Here is a 17068-nt window from a genome sequence, read left to right on the forward strand (position 1 = left end):
AAACCCAGGATCAGACTGCTGTGAAAACAGCTAGGTTGCAGGAGAGAGCTGTGACAAGTCAATACCACAGCCACTGCTCCTTGCTGTGGGAGCTCCATTTAAGCTCAGACCTGTGCCTGTGGTCCTTGTCTGGGTTATGCTCTGAGCAGGATGGTGCCTGTTCTTGCACCTTGCTAATCGTCATCTTGTCTTGCTGACTGAATTTCTTGGCTTGACCTCAGACCTGCCTCACCACTGCAGACTTGCCTGGCAAGGATTGAACCATTTGCTGTCCCTGGCTAGTGTCAGTGGACCTGCTCTGCTTACTTTGTGCAGGTACTGTGCCTTTGTCAGTGTGGTCCCTGCCTTCCTGCCTGGCTGTCCCTCCTCCTCAGCTCTTGGCTCACCATCCATTGCAGAGCAAGATACTCTTGCTGCTGCCTGCCACCAGTCCTGTCTGAAGTATAATACCTCTCGTAGAAAGACTTGCAGTCTTCAAGGAAAGACTTTGAGGGGTGGAGACCTTATCCAGCAGTTTGTAGGCAGACTGTTTCAACAGTTAATTATCTTTCCTTAAAAATATGTAGCTTTCTTCAGTCTGAATTTGTCTAGCTTCAGCTTCCAACATTTAATACCTCATTATGCTTTTTTCCTGCTCAATTAAAGAGCCATCTACCATCAGAAATCTCTCCTTATGGTTGGCACTTACAGAGTGTGTGATCAAGTCACTTCTCTGGTTTCTCTAAGCTTCATTAGCCTCTCACTATGAGGCAAGACTTCTAGATTTGTCCAAGTCCTTTTTAATGTGTTGGTATCCTCTATGCAAATGTGGGTCCCAGATTTGGACACAGTGTTCCTGAAATGGTGCCCTTGAAGCTAAGCAGAGACAGTCTCGCTTCTCACTCCTAGTTGGCGTTCTGTAGGTCATTCAAGAACTGTTCCCCTTAGCTGTCACATTCCTCAGGATGCCAACACAGCCCTCTTTTTCTACAGATAACACCACAAACTAGCATAAAGTTCACAATGAAGACCAGTAAGTTCTTGAAGATGGGAGTGATTTTTCCGCAGAATCTGCTGTCAGATTTCTCACTAAACAGCAATGGGATATAAGCAAATGAGGCTGTTTGAGCTATTGTACCTGAGCCTTCCTGGATCTCTTGGAACTGGTCTAACTCCTCTATGTTTGATGAACTCTGATCTTCATCTGAGAATGACCGGTTAGCATCACCCTGGAACACACAAATTTAGAAGTCAGGAACTCATAGACAGATAAAGACCATTCGTTCTTGTCTGTCATTCCTGGAACAACTGTAAAGTCCTCTGTGGCAGCCAGGCATCAGTGTGATCACTGGAAAGAGTCTCATGCACCCTGGGATGGCTGATGAACTACATTCTTGCTTTTGGAACGGCAAAGGGCTCACCCTAGTAGAGTAGGGTCTGTTGCACAGGACGGAAATTTTGAACTCCCTTTCAGAGGATTTGGCTCTATCCTTGCAAGGATTAACACTGTCATCTTTTTGTTTTAACGAAGCCCACCCTGAACTTAACAAGGGAAATGACAGAGGTGCGATACTTTGGGAGTTCTCCACCCCAGTAACATCAAAGTGTCTCAAAGGTCCCTTTTTAAACACCTCTATTCCTCGTCCTGATGAGGACTTAGTGGCAACTCACCTCAGCCTGGAACCCCTCCACAAGAATGGCCACCAGTAGATTGAAGAGCACATAATTGCCAAATGTCATGAGAGCCACAAAGTACAGGGATGCCCATGGTGAGGTAGAGGCCATGCCATTATAGAGCACAACATTCCAGTCCTCCTGGGTTAGGATCTGCAACCAGAAGCAGAGGCCACATAAACATGAAGGAAGAAGATCAAAGGGATTCTCAGAAAAGGACAGCGAAAGGATACACATCAGGACTACATCAGGCCCCTTAACTTCCCCATAATCACACACCCACCATCGCTGTCCAGCTATAGTACTACCCCAATAACGTTAGCTGAGCAAGGAGAAACAAGGGTGCCCATGAGGGCAGTCATGTGCTGAGGTGATGGTGTTAAACATGGGAGTTGCCACAACAGGAGTGATCTTTGAAAACTGTCCCCTAAAAGGAAGGAACACCCCTGTCTGAGAGATACACCAGTCGTTTGGTTACAACACATAATTGTTCTTTCTCCAAACTTCACATGCCAGAGTCTTTTGCATAGCCTTTTGTGCTGCCGGGAGCAAGTGCAATGCTCCACAATGAGAAAAAGCGCCTCCTGATCATCTTCACTTTGCCCCAGCCTACTCATAGAAAGCAAAGTGGGATCACCTGGAAGACAGTGACGATGGCCCACAGCAGGGAGTCAAAATTTTTCCGGTCAGGAACTGTATCTCCTGTGTCTGTCCTGAGGCTGAACTTGCAACCAAAGATGTGCATTCCCAGGATGCTGTTGAGACAAGAAGTGGAGATGGTGTCAAATATAACTATCTCTACCACCACAATGAGCTCATCAGGGTCATTCTCTTTTCTTCCCAGCAATCTAATGTAACACCACAGGTACAAGGGATGGAACAACACAGCCAGACCACTGGGACCTATCCATGAAGAAGGAGCTGCGTATTGCACCCCTGTAGCTCACCAAAAAACTTACTTTCCATCTGTACTGCCTTAGAGCTCACATATTCCCTCCAACCTCTCCTTCAGATTGGCTTTCTCCATCATTGTTCTTTGCTCTCATTTTTCATCATCTCCCTACCACTGCAGCCATGGGGTGCACTGACAAACTTTCTTGGTTGCTTTCTCCCACCCTTCTGCCAGAGTCATCCTCCAGACTGAACTGTTCCTTTCAGACAGTGTGGATTACCAAGAGACTTCACCTATCCTGCAATGGGACATTATGCTCAACATGTGCATTTGGTGGCAGTATTTCTCCACCCTATCCAGGCCAAATCTTCAGGTCCTGAACCCAGTTTAGGGCAGCAGTAACCTCAGCCCTTATGAACAAATAAACATTTGTCAGTGCTGCCTGAGCCTGGAGCAACGGGCAAGACATGTCATGCAATCATGCTCTGAAGCTGCTGTCCACACAAGCCATGCACTGCCTCTCCAAAACACTGCGAGGCAACTAACTGCCTCCTCACCTGAATATAAAGATGAAGAGCATGAGGAGCATGCAGAAGGTGGCTACGTTGTCCATAGTTTTCATCAGCACCACAAGCTGGCGGCGCAGCGCAGGCATGAAACGCACCAGCTTCAGCACTCGCAGAAGACGGAAAGTCCTCAGAACAGAAAGGCCGCCATCCGACTGGCCGATTATTTCCCAGATGCTATGGTCCCAGAGAGGCGCAGGCAGTATGAGGGAAAAAATGAAAGACAAGTGAATGAACAGAAGAGACAGAGGAATAACAATGCTAATCCAAGTTTTCACCTCTGCATTGGCAGAAAGTATAAAGTGGTCAGAGAGAAAATCTGTTTGAGCAAGATATGGTTAGAAGTATACACTATAGGCTTATCCTTAGGTGTAGAAAGCTGCATTTCTCCCTTAAGAACATGAACATGGCACTACACGTTGCAGGAATGAGGAAAGGATTGCAGTGTTAAATTCCAGCAGTAGAATTTCTTCTATCACACATTAAACCTTTGTAGCATCCTTAATTTGTCCATTTTAAAAATATTTCACAGCTAATATTTATTGTGGACTTACAAGGCAATTACAGTTGTCTCGATTCTATAGAGAAGAGAAAAGGGAGGCAGAAATGCTATGTGGCTTGCCTAGGGTCACCAAGGAAAAGACATCTTGGTCTCTCAATCCTTGGCCTTGTGCATCAGCTCAGCTCCTCCTAGTATATCTGCTAAATCCTTTCTGAAAAGGCACTTGAATACGTGCAAGCTCTGTGATACTCTTTTCTATGTGTATTTCAGTTGATCCCCAAGGCCCTTGTCACCTGATGATGACGATGATACTGTCAAAGATGTTGTAGGGGTTGCGGAGGTAATCAAAAAGACCAAAAGCAGCAAGTTTCAGGATCATCTCCAGGGCAAACATGCTTGTAAAGACAACGTTGCTGATCTCCAAGATGTTGGTCAATTCCTCTGGCTGGAGAGAAGGCAAATTCAGAGTCAGAACTGAAAGAGCCCAGAAATTATGGGAAATAAAGTGCCACCACTCCCAGGGGAGAGGCTTTGTAGGGAGCTGCAAAGGTCCCATGGGTGAGATTAGAGAGGAGCTGGACAGAGCCACTTGCACTCCAGTTCCTTTGCACATTTCATAGATTCATCATAGAATACATCCCTAACAAATTATATTACTAGAGGTGGTCAGGAGCCCTACAGCCATTCAGGCAGCCAAGGCTGACCAAGTGTCTCCCACATCCCACTCCATACCCTGGTCCCCCCAGCTAAAGGCTGCTTTACTTTGTTCAAAGAACTTCAGTATTTTGTGAAGCAAGGCAAAAGTGGCTGATCTGTGGTCAACCTCTTTCTTCAAGGATTTCTTCCTCTGAGGTTTCCACAGGTAGCTGGCACAATTTTTTGCTGTAATTCTGAAAACATTTGAATGATAGGAAAACAGTTCCCCATCTTCCTCTAAACCTCACTGCACTTCTCTGCCCCTTTCCCCTCTATTTTTGCCCTTCCCTGTTTTTCTCTCCTCCACTCCCCACCAAATTCTTGGTATGCATTAGTTCTCTGGTCTTACTCCAGCAGTCTTTTCTCATGCCTCTATTTTCAGAGTGGTCTCAATAATTACCCAAGCAAATAACATACTGGATGAATAAGACAACAGCAAGGAGGGGCACACTGCTAACACCTACCTGTAAGGGTGTAAGGGACAGGAAGAGCACATCAAGGTAGGGAAAAGAGGAAAAAATGGACAGCAAGAGGAGAAAGGCAGATGCACAAGGTGAAAGCCTCCAGGGATGAGACAAGATTACTGTGTTGAAATGAAAAAAAAAAAAAAAAAAAAAAAAAGGCAATCTAACCATGCCTCAGGCATTTTTTCTGTTGAATCTCTGACATCTTTCAGCCCCTGTGATACAGCCTTCTCCAGCAGAGACCAATGTGTTTGTGCATATGAGAGCAAGTGTTTTAATGATTCCATCAGTGGAACAAGTCTGAGCAAATTAAATTACTCCTCCTTTTGTTTTCTGAATTAATGACTTTTTCTTCAGTGTGTGCAGCCTTGGAACTTTCTCTGACAGGGTCAGGAAAGGGTCTAGACCGTTCCTCAGGAATGATGAAACATTGCTTCAGAGGGAGACAGAGGCTGCACTCATGTCACTGATGGGGGATGCCAGGATCTTCCCGTCCCCTGTGAAATGGAGGCATTCCCTGCACTGAATCTGGGATGGACTCATCTGCTCAAAGCACCTCTCACCCAGGGACTAGGACTGCACCAGGCCAAACAGCAGGGGCTGAGGTCTCAAACAAGGTCAGATGCATGAAGGGCAACACATGCACAAGCCTGCCCATATTTCCATATACTCAGACATGCACAGACATAGCCCAGGGAGACTACCACAGCAATGGCAAGGCACAAAATGCTCCCAAAGTGAAAAACTTCCTTCCAGTATAATGGTTTTCATCTTGGGGCCAGGCTAGACAACCCATGGCCTTCAGACCACATGAGACTGCTAGGGCAATTCACCTGGCTGTAGCCTGCTGCTGGCCATCCCCTTCCCAAGCAGCAGCTGGTGGGGACCTGCTCCAGACAAAGGTGTGCCACCTTCCCAGGCAGAGGGACAAGGCATGGCAGTTCCAAGGCACTTCTTCGGGGCTCCTCTGGCCCAAATTCCCACGTACACCTTGGGACAGGTATTTGTCACACCTCAGGCAAGGTTACATATTAGGTGCCACTGAGCCCCAGCTCCAAGCGTTCAAGGTGTATCTGACCCAGGCTCTGTGGTAGCAGGCAGTACTGCTTTCACTGTTTGGATACCCATGCCGAAAAGGTGGCTGAAGGCTCCCCTCTTCCATTGGTCTGAACTATGCCTGCCCACCAGGCCACTTTTTTAAGCATCACATAAAATGAATGGAAACAAAAAAAAACCTGCAAAAGCCTGATGTTTGGGGCAAGAGAGAACAGACATTTCTGGTACTGCAGAAAGAAAGAAAAAAAAAAGTGAGCCACTGCAGGTCAGAGCCAATATTTTTACCATGAACTCAGTGCACACTAGGAAGGGGAATCATGGTCTCTCCCTGAGAACTGCAAAATTGTTGTTTTCTTGAAGGGCAGCCTTTGTGTTGGCTGTGCCTGTTACTTATCCAGCTGATGGAAGGGGAAGTGAGGGAGGAATGCAGTTCTGGGTCTGATTGTCCCCCTGAAGGTAGGAGCTGCTTTAACCCCTGCTCTGGGATCCCCAGGGGCCCGGATCCTCCCAGGTGAGCAAATGGACTGGAAATTGCACCTCACATCTGTGCCTTCCCATGCCCTTTGCTAATTTCTTGCACTCCTCCTTGCAGCTTTTTGTTGAAATACTCCATTTCTTTCAAATAAAAAAAAACCAGGGGAGATGGCTCAATTTCCATCCATAACTACATTTGAATAACAAAACCATCCTGAAAATGAGGGGGGGAAGAAGGGAGATAAGAGCAAAGAGAGAGAAAGAATGAGCAAGTGTGCATGGGAAGGCAGAGATGAAGATCACTTCATGGACAGCCAGGCAGTAATGACACTTACTGGGAACATGAGGTCCAGATGCTAAACAGAGATGCCAATTTCAGCCTGAATCAAATGATTATCCGTGAGAATGAGCAACGTAAAAAAGCAACAAGCTATGATGGTGGATTATCCTCTCTGCTGTCCATACATTCTCTCTTGTGCTGTCATAGGGAGCAACTGATGCTTGAAAAGCTATGCTTGCATCTCACTTGTGTAAAAGGTCACCTGTTCCCCCATCTCTCCTTCCCTCCCTGACATCTGTTTCTCTAGTCGAGCCTCCACCTGTTAATCTTTTTCTAATGGGCCATCAATCAGCCCCAGCAAAGCATCCTTCCTAGAGAGAGGGGCAGGAAAGACTGGGCAGGGAAAGGAAGGAGATAGAGGCAGAGAGAAAGGCAGCAAAAGATGAATTGAAAACAAAGCTGAAAAAAATAGTAAAATAAACTCACTGGCACCCACAAGAAGTAGAGAAAGAGATTTTTAAAAATGGAGTAGGAAAGAAATAAAGGCTGGGGAAGGAAGAGCAACACAAAAGGATTGAACTCGGGGAGTTGGGAAGAGAAAAAGAGAGAGGAGCCAGCTGGAGAAGCACACTCACTGGCTAAAGGCAGATCCTGCATTGCAGCCCTTTCTGGAGACACAAGTAATTTGGCAGAGTGCAAAGAGCCATCAGCTGGAAGCCAGGGCTGCAGGGTGCGGGGTAGGAGCGGCTGTGTCCTGTGTGGGATGCCCTCACACCTGGGGCAGTGCGGCCATGAGTGACAGCGGACAAGACTGGTGGCTGGAATAGAGCTGGTGCGGGGACTCATTCTGGCCAGGGAAGCGTGAACTTGATGAAGGGAGAAAGCGAACAGGGAAAAAGTGGTTCTCTCCCTTCCTTCCAACCAACACACAGGATTCCCAACACAATGGATGTGTCATCTCACAGTTGTAAGAGCTCCCCAGGCTCCCACAGACACCACTCAGGCACTTATCATCAAAACTGTCAGCAAGGCTTCCTCCTCCCAGGCCACCCAGGTTTACCTAGAAACCGTAAATTGAAGTGTCCACAAGGAAAGGCCTGAACTCAAGGCTATTCTAGTCCAAGCAAAACTAGGGAATACCAGAAATCTCTCCACAAGAAGTCTGTTCATATTGCCAAGCCAGGAGATACTGGTTTACCCATCACAGTAGGAGAGAAAGTTGAACAAAACTGTGAGAGCTGAGTATTGGGGTGAGGAGGGTGGCTTGAACAGTTGAGAGACCCCAGGGGGAAAAGCGTGCCTAGAGCCAGTGTTTTAACCAGACTGGTTCACCTACACTACATATGGATCTTTTTCCAAATCCATGAAAATACCTAATTCACATCTTCATGGCACAGGTCCTTCATCTCTAACAATGTAGATCAAATACTGAGAGTGAAATGTATGATTCAGATTTACTTCAGAGCTCCTTCCCAGTGATCAGGAACTAGAATTGGGGCAATAGAGGGCAGCAGCTCAGGTTTTTCCCCCTTTTCAGTTTCTTATTAACATTGGAGTTCTTATGTTAGATGAGACTGAAATCTAATTAGTCCATTATCTGACAGCAGCCAGAAATTCCTGCACTATAGGAAAGGTTAAGAATATGCAGACCAGCATGAAGCCCCTGCAGGAGAAGTTTCTCCTACCCAGGAGTAAATTTGCAACAGTCTGGAAACTGAAGAGTTATTGATGTGATCTATGCAGACCAGCCCTACCAAATTGTACCTGAACATCACTGCTTCTGAGAACATGAGAGATATATTTCACAGAGACCTCTCTCCAGCCTGTCTATTTTTACTTACCATTCCAAAGTCACTTGACAATAATCAGAAGAGTCACAGAAACCAGCCATGGAACATACCAACTAGGTTTTACTTACTGTAATCACCACCCCACAATCAGTGCAGGATTTTGTGATGTTTTGTTATACCCTAGTTTTACAAGGCTGAAGTAACGTGGTTTCATCTACCACCCCAGAGAGACTGTTCCATCATTTACTAAATGTCAGTATGATGAGCTGGCTTGGACATTTCTGAATGATTCTGACAAGCAGCAAATAGTAAAAGGAGAAGCAATAACTGTAAAATATGAACTCGTGGATGCAATAAATGCTGGTATAAAGGGAAATCACACAGGATAAAGGATATGAAGGTACTGATCCAGAGGGCTGGTCTTGTTAGGAAACAAGGGATCATCTCCTGACCCGCACAAGACAGACCTCAAAGTATTGATCTGATGTATGCAAGAATACTGTAAGTAGATACTGGAGAAGATAAACCAAGTTACTCGACAACTGTCTTATTGGCTGCTAATGGCAAAGACGCTGGCGTCCAACAGGCCATTCAAGGAATGTATGAGAAAGGCAGCCTGGGACATTCAGCTGGGACCAGACTTTTATCCTCATGCTGAATAGGGAGAAAAGCAAGCAGCACCAGATCCTCTGTGAATATTAGAAAAAGTAAGCCTCTTAAAAGGATCCTTCTGGACAACCACAAGCATCTAATATCTTGATTTTCTACACTGGATTTTAAACATAGGCACTTCCAAGTAGAAGAAGACCTGAAGAACTGTAAAAACTTATTTTAAGCAGGACGAAGCTTGAAATGATGGATTTTGACTTGTGCAATGTCCCAACAACATTTGAAGGCCTGCTACTGAGAATATTACATGGTATAATGCACACTGATGGATTTGAATAAACTTATCTATTTACAGGTGATAACTTGTGATAAGCTTAAGGATTAAAAATGACTCATAGCAGTGCAGTTTGTCCCAAAATGAGTTGATTTCCCTCACAAGAAACGTATAAGGAGATGGGAGGCTACCTTGGCCACACAAACATGACAGGACAAGGGACTGTATGGATAAGCTAAACAAAGCCAAATTCCAAGGTGATTTGGATCTGAGTAAAGTGGTTTGAGTTGCTGAGATTAAGTCTCCTGGCAGAAAAACACTGTGAATATTAAACCCCTGAATTGTAATACACAGATAATTCTAATTTGTGTTTTTCTTTCTGTTGGTCAAGACTCAGGAATCAAAGGCAACACTCACACATGGGCTTTGCCCCTAGGATCCTGTGTTTCTGAACATGAACCTTGTGCCTGGTTCCTGCAGTCTCTCTTCACCCCTTAACTTGATGGTTGGTGGATGCTTTGGTCAGTGGGCCAGCTTACCTGTGTACAGTCCATGAACAAGTGGAGCAGCAAGGAGCTGACAGACATGCCATGAGCTGCTCCCAGGACTGCTCAAACTTGTGACACCTTCACACATCCTCTTGCCCAGCCAGATATGCCCCCAGAGCATAGCTGGGGTTGTGATCTCCCATGCAGCAGAAAACAAAAGGTTAAGGGGTCTCTATACACATTAGCTCTGGGCCAGGAGACTTTCATATGATGAGGTAACTGAAGCAACAGAAGCTACTCAGTCATAGGATGGTGTCACTCTGCAAATCACAGACAGCTGTGGGCAGAGGAGTTTTGCTGGATACTGTTCTGTGAAAGATTATGTTACTGGGAGGAAAAACAACAGGAAAAAGAGAAAGGAAGGAAAGAAAATGAGGTGATGAAGCATCAGTCTGAGATGTACTGATAGCATGGCCTGAGGAAAACTGAAAGAGACCAAAGGGAAGTGCAAATGCCTGTATGCTTTTGAGCTAACTGCTGACTGTAAAGGACCTGGAATTCATGGTATGGTCTGAATATAATTTGTTTTAATCTTCTGGTGGCAGGGAAACAGGATTCAGTATACACATTTTAAATAAACAGGCTGCACCACGTTTTTCAGTTATAATCAATTCGGCTGACATCCCTTTCTAGTAGAAACAGCATGCAGGGTCATAAGCTTTTCCTAGCTACTTATGGATAAAAATTGATAGCCTAACTTTAAGGATGTGTCATTAATAACCTGCTACTAGAAACCCCAAGGCTGCAGGCAGATCCCACTCTGCTGTGGGCTGTACAAACACAGCAGAGGCAGCCTAGAAGGGCTTAAATCCACACACACAATAGCCAGAACATGAGAACGAATTCTCTACCTCCAGCTCAGATATTCTTCTGCTAAATTCTTAATTCACACTGTTTCCAATAAACCAAAATGAACAATGGATCTCCCCGCTTGGTGCTCACATCTTTAAAACATCAGTGGGCAGTTTTCATATTGTCCTGGGCTTCAACCCTTAGTCATCTCTCTACTACGTGATAAATACATCACTCTTTTTTATCTATTTTCATGAGTCAAACCCTCCAGCCTCTTCTTCATCCTCCTCTCCTCTGAGCTCCTACCAGTATTTTTCTGGTACTGAAGCATCCCATGCAGTTTTGCATTCTGGGATCAAATTAAGGTTTCCCATCCTTGTATCAGAAACTAGCTGGGCTTTGAAAAATGGTCTAGTGCTTGGTACGTGGGTGGGATCCAGACATCTGAGGCTTCAAATAGTGGTTCAAACACTGTTGCTGCAAACAGGGAATTTGCGATACTCTGGGTCTCAAGATACCTCCATCCTGATACAGCACGGGACAAATCTGAGTGCCTTGCTTGAACCAGACTCACTGCCTGTCTCTTTGCAGCCTGAGATTGTGTTCAGGACCAGGCTTCATCTTGGCTCCAAAGCTTCAATGCAGCCAGCATCTAAGTAGTGGAGCAATCTCTTTTTTTTTGTGTGATCCTGGGAGACACATGGAGCAACTCATGGTCATATTCAGACTAGCAGAGTAGATCCGAGACATGAACGTACAGCATGGACTCCTTTAGCACAAAGTGAGGCAATGCAGATGCAAGGTCATGGCCGTGCTTAACACCCTCTGAAGCTGGCTCTGCACATCACAAAGTAGACACAGCCTCTGTTTCCTACGTATAAAATGAGGGCACACAATCCTTCTCCATCTCACAAGTCTGTCAGGATAAAGTGCACTGCTGACTCAGAGCTGCCTGCAAACTATTGGCGTGAAAGTCAAAACCTGTGCCCACACCTGCTGTCTACATCTGACCTATCTATCACGTTTTGCTGTCAGAGCAAACAAAAGGCTCAAGCCATCTGAGCCCCCAAAATGACTGGAGATGGGAGGTGGTGCCTTTCCTAGCCTTCTTATATAGGTAGACTGTGCTCAGGCATCTCTTAATTAAGCTGGAAAGGCTAGCAAGCTGATGGATTTGAATTGAGATGCTGGTGAAGTGCCTGTGACATCCCCAGAGGGCACATTAAATTAACCAAATAGACTAAGGATTCAGTAAACTAATGAAGAGAGAAATGAGAGAGAGAGAGATGAAGAAGATGGAAGAGACAAGGGTGAAGGAGAGAGAAGCAGATGGAAAGAGAAGACAGGGTAAAAAAGAAAAGCAGAGGGACAAAAGTGAACAGGGAGGAGAAAAAGAGGGATTGAAAGGAGGTGGGAGGAAAATACATGGAGACAGTGAAAGTGATTAAGTGATAAGGAAGAAAGACCCTCCAAGATCCTGTGGCTTTCTCCAAAGCCATGCTGGGACCATCTGTGCTGTGGCCTAGGGTCCAAATTGCTCAATCTCTGCCTCCACCAAGTTGCATCAGCTGCTTAGCAAGGCCATAAACCCGAGCAGGATTCCCCAGTCCCCGCTGCTCACCCTGTGCCCTGAAGTGCCTTACCTGCTCGTGGTGCTCAATGCCCATGCTGATAGTGTTCACTAGGATTGCAATCATAATGCCACGGTTGAAGTACTTGCTGTCTACAATCCCTCGAAGCTTGACCCTCACTTCTCGCCACATGTCACTGCAGAGCTTCAGCCGTCCACCTTCTTCAACCTCCTCCTCATCCTCCAGTGCCGAGGCACCCTGGTCCTCTCTGGTGCCTTCTCCCTCCTTTTCACTGGCTCCTCCATCCTCCTGGTCTGAATCAGCACTATCGAGGACAGAGAGCCTTCGGGATGCTTCATGCTCCCTGCTATGGCATCGGGGGCAGTTGGTGGGATCAGAGGTTGCTGTCACAGCGATGGGCTGGACCAAGCCCTGAGGAGGGCAATCAAGAGAGTTGTGCTGCTGGCAAAGCCCTGCAGAGAGAAGTGATCGTGCTTTAAGGAGAAAGCTTTGAAAAAGACATTGAAACCGGGTACCTCTTTGGCTTTTGGGTATTTAGACAGGGAAACTGGTCTTTCTAGCTGTAAGGGTGATTAAACACTGTCACATCATCTCAAGGGCAGCAATAAAAGCCATTGCTGTTGGGGCCTTTAGACTGACTGGCTGTATCACCAAAAGGCATGGTACTGTTCAGCTGCCTGTGATTAGGCTCAACGGAAGTTCACATCCATCAGAGGAAGAACTGTTTTGTCTGATGCAGGAATCACAGCTTGAGACTCAGTAGTTTTTGTTAAGTGGGAACTGAGGGAACAACGACCACAAGGGCTGCTTTTGGCCTGAACTGCTACAAGCTGGGTCCAAGCATCCACATGCTGAGCTGAACTCTTTAAATTAGGGAAGCTACATTAGCAAAGCATCTCCACAAGGCAGAAAAGGTAGCACAAGAACACTTCCTCCTGATAGCCCATGCACTCTGAATCAGAACAGATCTCCTGACTTCAGTGAGAAAACTAAGTTTCTGTTTCTCAATCCTCCATTTGGGCCTGGAAGATCAAATGGACACTGGGGGAATGAAGCAATTAATTCATTAACACGGTGCATGAAGTGTGCAGAAACTTTTCTCCCAGCAAGTAAAGAAAATGAAATACCGAGTATGCAAGACCAGCTGAAGGAAAATATGCCTTTTTGCTTGTTAATGGGAGCATAACTTAGGAAAGGCATTGGCAGGCAGTTAATACTAACTCTATAAAACCATTTTTACAGTCACTTTTCAGGCCAGGATTCCAATTTAAATGGTATCTCGTGTCGAATTTTACACAACAGCAGGAACTTCCATCAAGAGAAATTGTCTCCATTGCCCTTGCATATCAAACCGACTTCTTCAGTATTGCTCCTTTGGTTCAGGAGGTACCCTATTGCAATTCTACTCCCTTTGCCTCTCTCTTGAGGTCCCACAGCTACTCAGTTTGGGAGGAGAGATCTCCGGGACCTGCTGTGCCACCAAGTCCAATCCTTAGCACCATTCTGTCACATCCCCCTAATAATTCTCTCTCTCCCGAACTGCTATCATCACCCTGCTATACCAGACGTGGAGCCCTTTACAAGCCTCAGCCAATACTTTTAATGTTATCCCATTATGGTGTCTGAGTTTCAGACCTGAGTTTCCCACGTTCCCTGCTGGTCTCCTCTGTTTCATTCCCATTCTTGCTGGTCTCCACCTTGCTGGTCTGGTGCACCAGCCATGGCCCCACGCTCAATAGCCAATGTTAATTCTAATTTCTGTGCTTTGTAGGCACAGGTCCTTTGGCAAGCTGGCACTTGGAGATGCTCCCAGTTACTCTAGGATTTCCCCTATTGGCATTTCCAGCTTTACCCACGTAATCCTTACTGTAGTGCCTCTGTCTTTTCCTGTTCATGCCTAGCTTGGCATTGCTCGGATCCACGTGGCCCTGGCGCCGGCTCTGTATGCTGTTGTACAACCCAAGGGTGCGGCGTTTGGCTTTGCGCATGATGTGGCAGACGTATTGGAAGATCTCCTCGTAACAGTCTCCTGGCTCCATGTAGCTGGCGACAGTGCTGGAGGAGAGGTACCGGGCCCTCTGCTCCTGCATCAGCTGGTGCTCTCGCTGCTTGGTCTCCGAGAACTGTGTGGCGATGACGACCAGACACAGGTTAATCATGAAGAAGGAGCCCACCTAGTAGTAAAGGAGAAGGGACAGTCAATATCAGCACAAGGAAGAACATGCAGAGGCAGGAATGTAAGAGGAGAGCGAAGGGGGAGGTGGCTGGAAGCAGGCAGAGGAATGGGAACCAATCTGTATATGGAGATGGAATTCCAGAGAAAGCCAGGGCTGGCTGAGCTTGTTTTTGAGAATTCTTTCAATGTAATTTCCATGAAGAATTTAGAGCTCTGAACCGAAATTCAGGAAGCACAAGCCTGACTTCTTTGGTCCCCAGACTTTGGGACCTTTAGCAAGTCACTTAGAAGTTGCCTGCAAAGGGTTTGATGAAAACTGGACTTTTTTCATTTTTTCCCCTCTCCTTTGTGTTAAACAGAAAGTGGGGGGCAGAGGACTAGTTTGGTAGTTCAGTTGCTTTCTCCTCTGCTTATTCTTTTACTACTGGAAAAATCATGCGCTGTCATTTATGGTCTTCAGCTCTTGGAAGACATGTCAGAATTCTCAGAGCATTTTATTTATTTCTACTATTTACACCTTAATTCACCATACAGGGAGATGGCACTTTGCTGAAATGAATAAACTCTTGAAATCAGAGGAGTTTACAAAAACTAATGACTTTGAGAAGAACACTAAATAGTCTGGCAAGACACTGCTTCCTTGTTCATTTTCTATTCTTCTTATATTAGACATACTTTATTAGCTCTTATTTTAGTTGTCCTCCAGCCTAGGTTGGCTTTCCATTTCAAATACAAAAACAACCACAGCCCACTCCCCCAGTTTCTTAGAAACAAAATGCCCAAGTTCTTCCTTTGGACAGAAGCCAAAGAGTGTACCAGGCTTATTTTACACTTTTGCATGTTCCCCTTAAGCTTCCTTTGCCTCAGTTTTCCTATCTGTAAAATGGAGCAAATATTTCTTGGCGCTGAGAGATCTGGTGATAAAAATCTCACTTTCAGTGTTACATATTATGAAATTACAGATTAATCTCCACTAGGGGATCTATCCATTATACTTAGGATAAAACCTGGGCTTCAGTATGATGAAAATTTCATACATAAAAGGGCTAGTAGCCATGTTCAAAATAATTCTCAAAAGCTATGATGTCTTGATTGATGCCTATTCCCCATAGAGCTGTAAGTGGCAATACAGCATCGATAAAATGCAGAGTCTGATCTCTGAATAAGGACCACACATCTGTGCTGCTCTGAAATGGACTCTGCAGGGCAGCCCCCAGGATGAGAGGAAGCACCAGCTCAAGATTTCTGCTTCCCCTGGACCAGGGAGCATCCCTGCTACAGGACGTTCTCGCACTGTGTTCCTCCTGTATGACCATACACTGGACCCAGCCTCACCTCCCCATCTCTCCTTTCCAAGCAAACAGCTCTGACAGAGCAGGATCCAGACCTGCCCTTATCTTCATGCACACGTCCTCCTCCATATAACCCTTCTAGCAAAGGGGAGAAGGCAAACAAAGGTGGTGATAACCTGACCCTAAGCCTTGTGCATGGAAAAAGTGGAGTTTTTTTCAGCAAGCATCCCAGCTTGTTTTATCTATCCAAGCAGCCTTTGCCTCTGTGCGCAGTCCTTGCCACTTCCCCACCAGCTTCAACCCTTGGTTGTCCCGTTTTCTTGCACACAGGTGTCCAGAAGCTCTGTCCAGAAGCTCAGTACAGTGGCTTTCAGTATTTCAAAGGGCAGATGTCCCTGCTAGCATCTAAACAGGCCTTTGAAACATGAAGCCCTTCCCAACCAGATTCAGCAAAAGCACAATAAAACATCTTAAAATAAAGGGGTTTTTTTCCTCCTTTCAGTGCCCTTCAAAGCTGTTCTAATTCTGTTTCCCTTCATCACTGATCCCTTCTCTTCCCTCTCCTCCCACCCATATTTCAGACTATTCTTCCCTTCAGTTCTGTATGTGGCCTTGAAAATTACAAGGATGCCTTGTTCGGATTCCTTTGCCATCCCCCCGGATTTCCCTAGTCCATGATATCTTGCATGTTTTCACTGATGAGAGTATGACTGGGAATCCAAATTCTTCTCCAATGCACTCTCCTGCCCTCTTTCCCCTCAGCACCACAACACTTACATGGGCTTGTCCATTCAGTTTTCTCCCTCAGCTTGTCCCAAGTGAGGCAGGGTTGGGAGCTAGAAACCAGCTATACATGCATTTCTGGAATGGTAGTTGTGTCACTGCCCAGTACTTTGCAACTTCCAATAACTCCACGAACAACAAGCAATTAAGACTTGCAACACCTTCTCTTTCGGCTGCAAGAAAAGTTGCTGAGGGCAACAAGATGCCCTCAGCAGGGTCACACTGTAAGACTGGGGTTGAATCTGTAGGAGAGTTCAGGTTTCACACCACCAAGACCTGTTCTCTCAGGCACCATTTGCTGTGATCTCCCACCAGATGACCAAAAAGGGGAGGAATAAGAGGGATGGATACGGCAACTAGGACTGGATATGGCAACTATTGAAGCTAAGAACATAAAACAAATGAGCTTGTTTAATCCTTAAGACAACAGGCAAGTCCATAAACTCTAAGGCTCTGCCTCCCAGCTAGCAGAAGGACAGTAAGGGTCCTAGATGGCTCACATTTGAGCAATCCATCTCAGCTAGCTGAGTGGAGAGACCAAAAGTGCCTGACATGGAGTCAGACAAAGCATCTGACAGAGGCAGAAGGAGACCATTGATTCAAAGCCCCAACATAGGAATCCCATTCAG

At 45.9% G+C, this 17068-nt stretch overlaps 1 protein-coding gene across 2 annotated transcripts in view; it reads right to left on the minus strand.

Moving 5' to 3' along the window:
* Nucleotides 1-17068, minus strand: part of CACNA1I (calcium voltage-gated channel subunit alpha1 I) — a 90048-nt gene that overhangs the window by 32556 nt on the left and 40424 nt on the right. For both annotated transcript variants that reach the window (XM_064453976.1, XM_064453966.1), the window contains exons 7-13: nt 14056-14362; nt 12240-12640; nt 3907-4058; nt 3103-3288; nt 2291-2408; nt 1651-1806; nt 1118-1208 (exon numbers count right to left, since the gene is read on the minus strand). In XM_064453976.1, the coding sequence (XP_064310046.1) occupies nt 1118-1208; nt 1651-1806; nt 2291-2408; nt 3103-3288; nt 3907-4058; nt 12240-12640; nt 14056-14362 (1411 nt within the window). The remainder of the gene's footprint in view (nt 1-1117; nt 1209-1650; nt 1807-2290; nt 2409-3102; nt 3289-3906; nt 4059-12239; nt 12641-14055; nt 14363-17068) is intronic.

Source organism: Phalacrocorax carbo, chromosome 1 (genome assembly GCF_963921805.1).
Source record: "Phalacrocorax carbo chromosome 1, bPhaCar2.1, whole genome shotgun sequence".
Classification (NCBI taxonomy): Eukaryota; Metazoa; Chordata; class Aves; order Suliformes; family Phalacrocoracidae; genus Phalacrocorax; species Phalacrocorax carbo.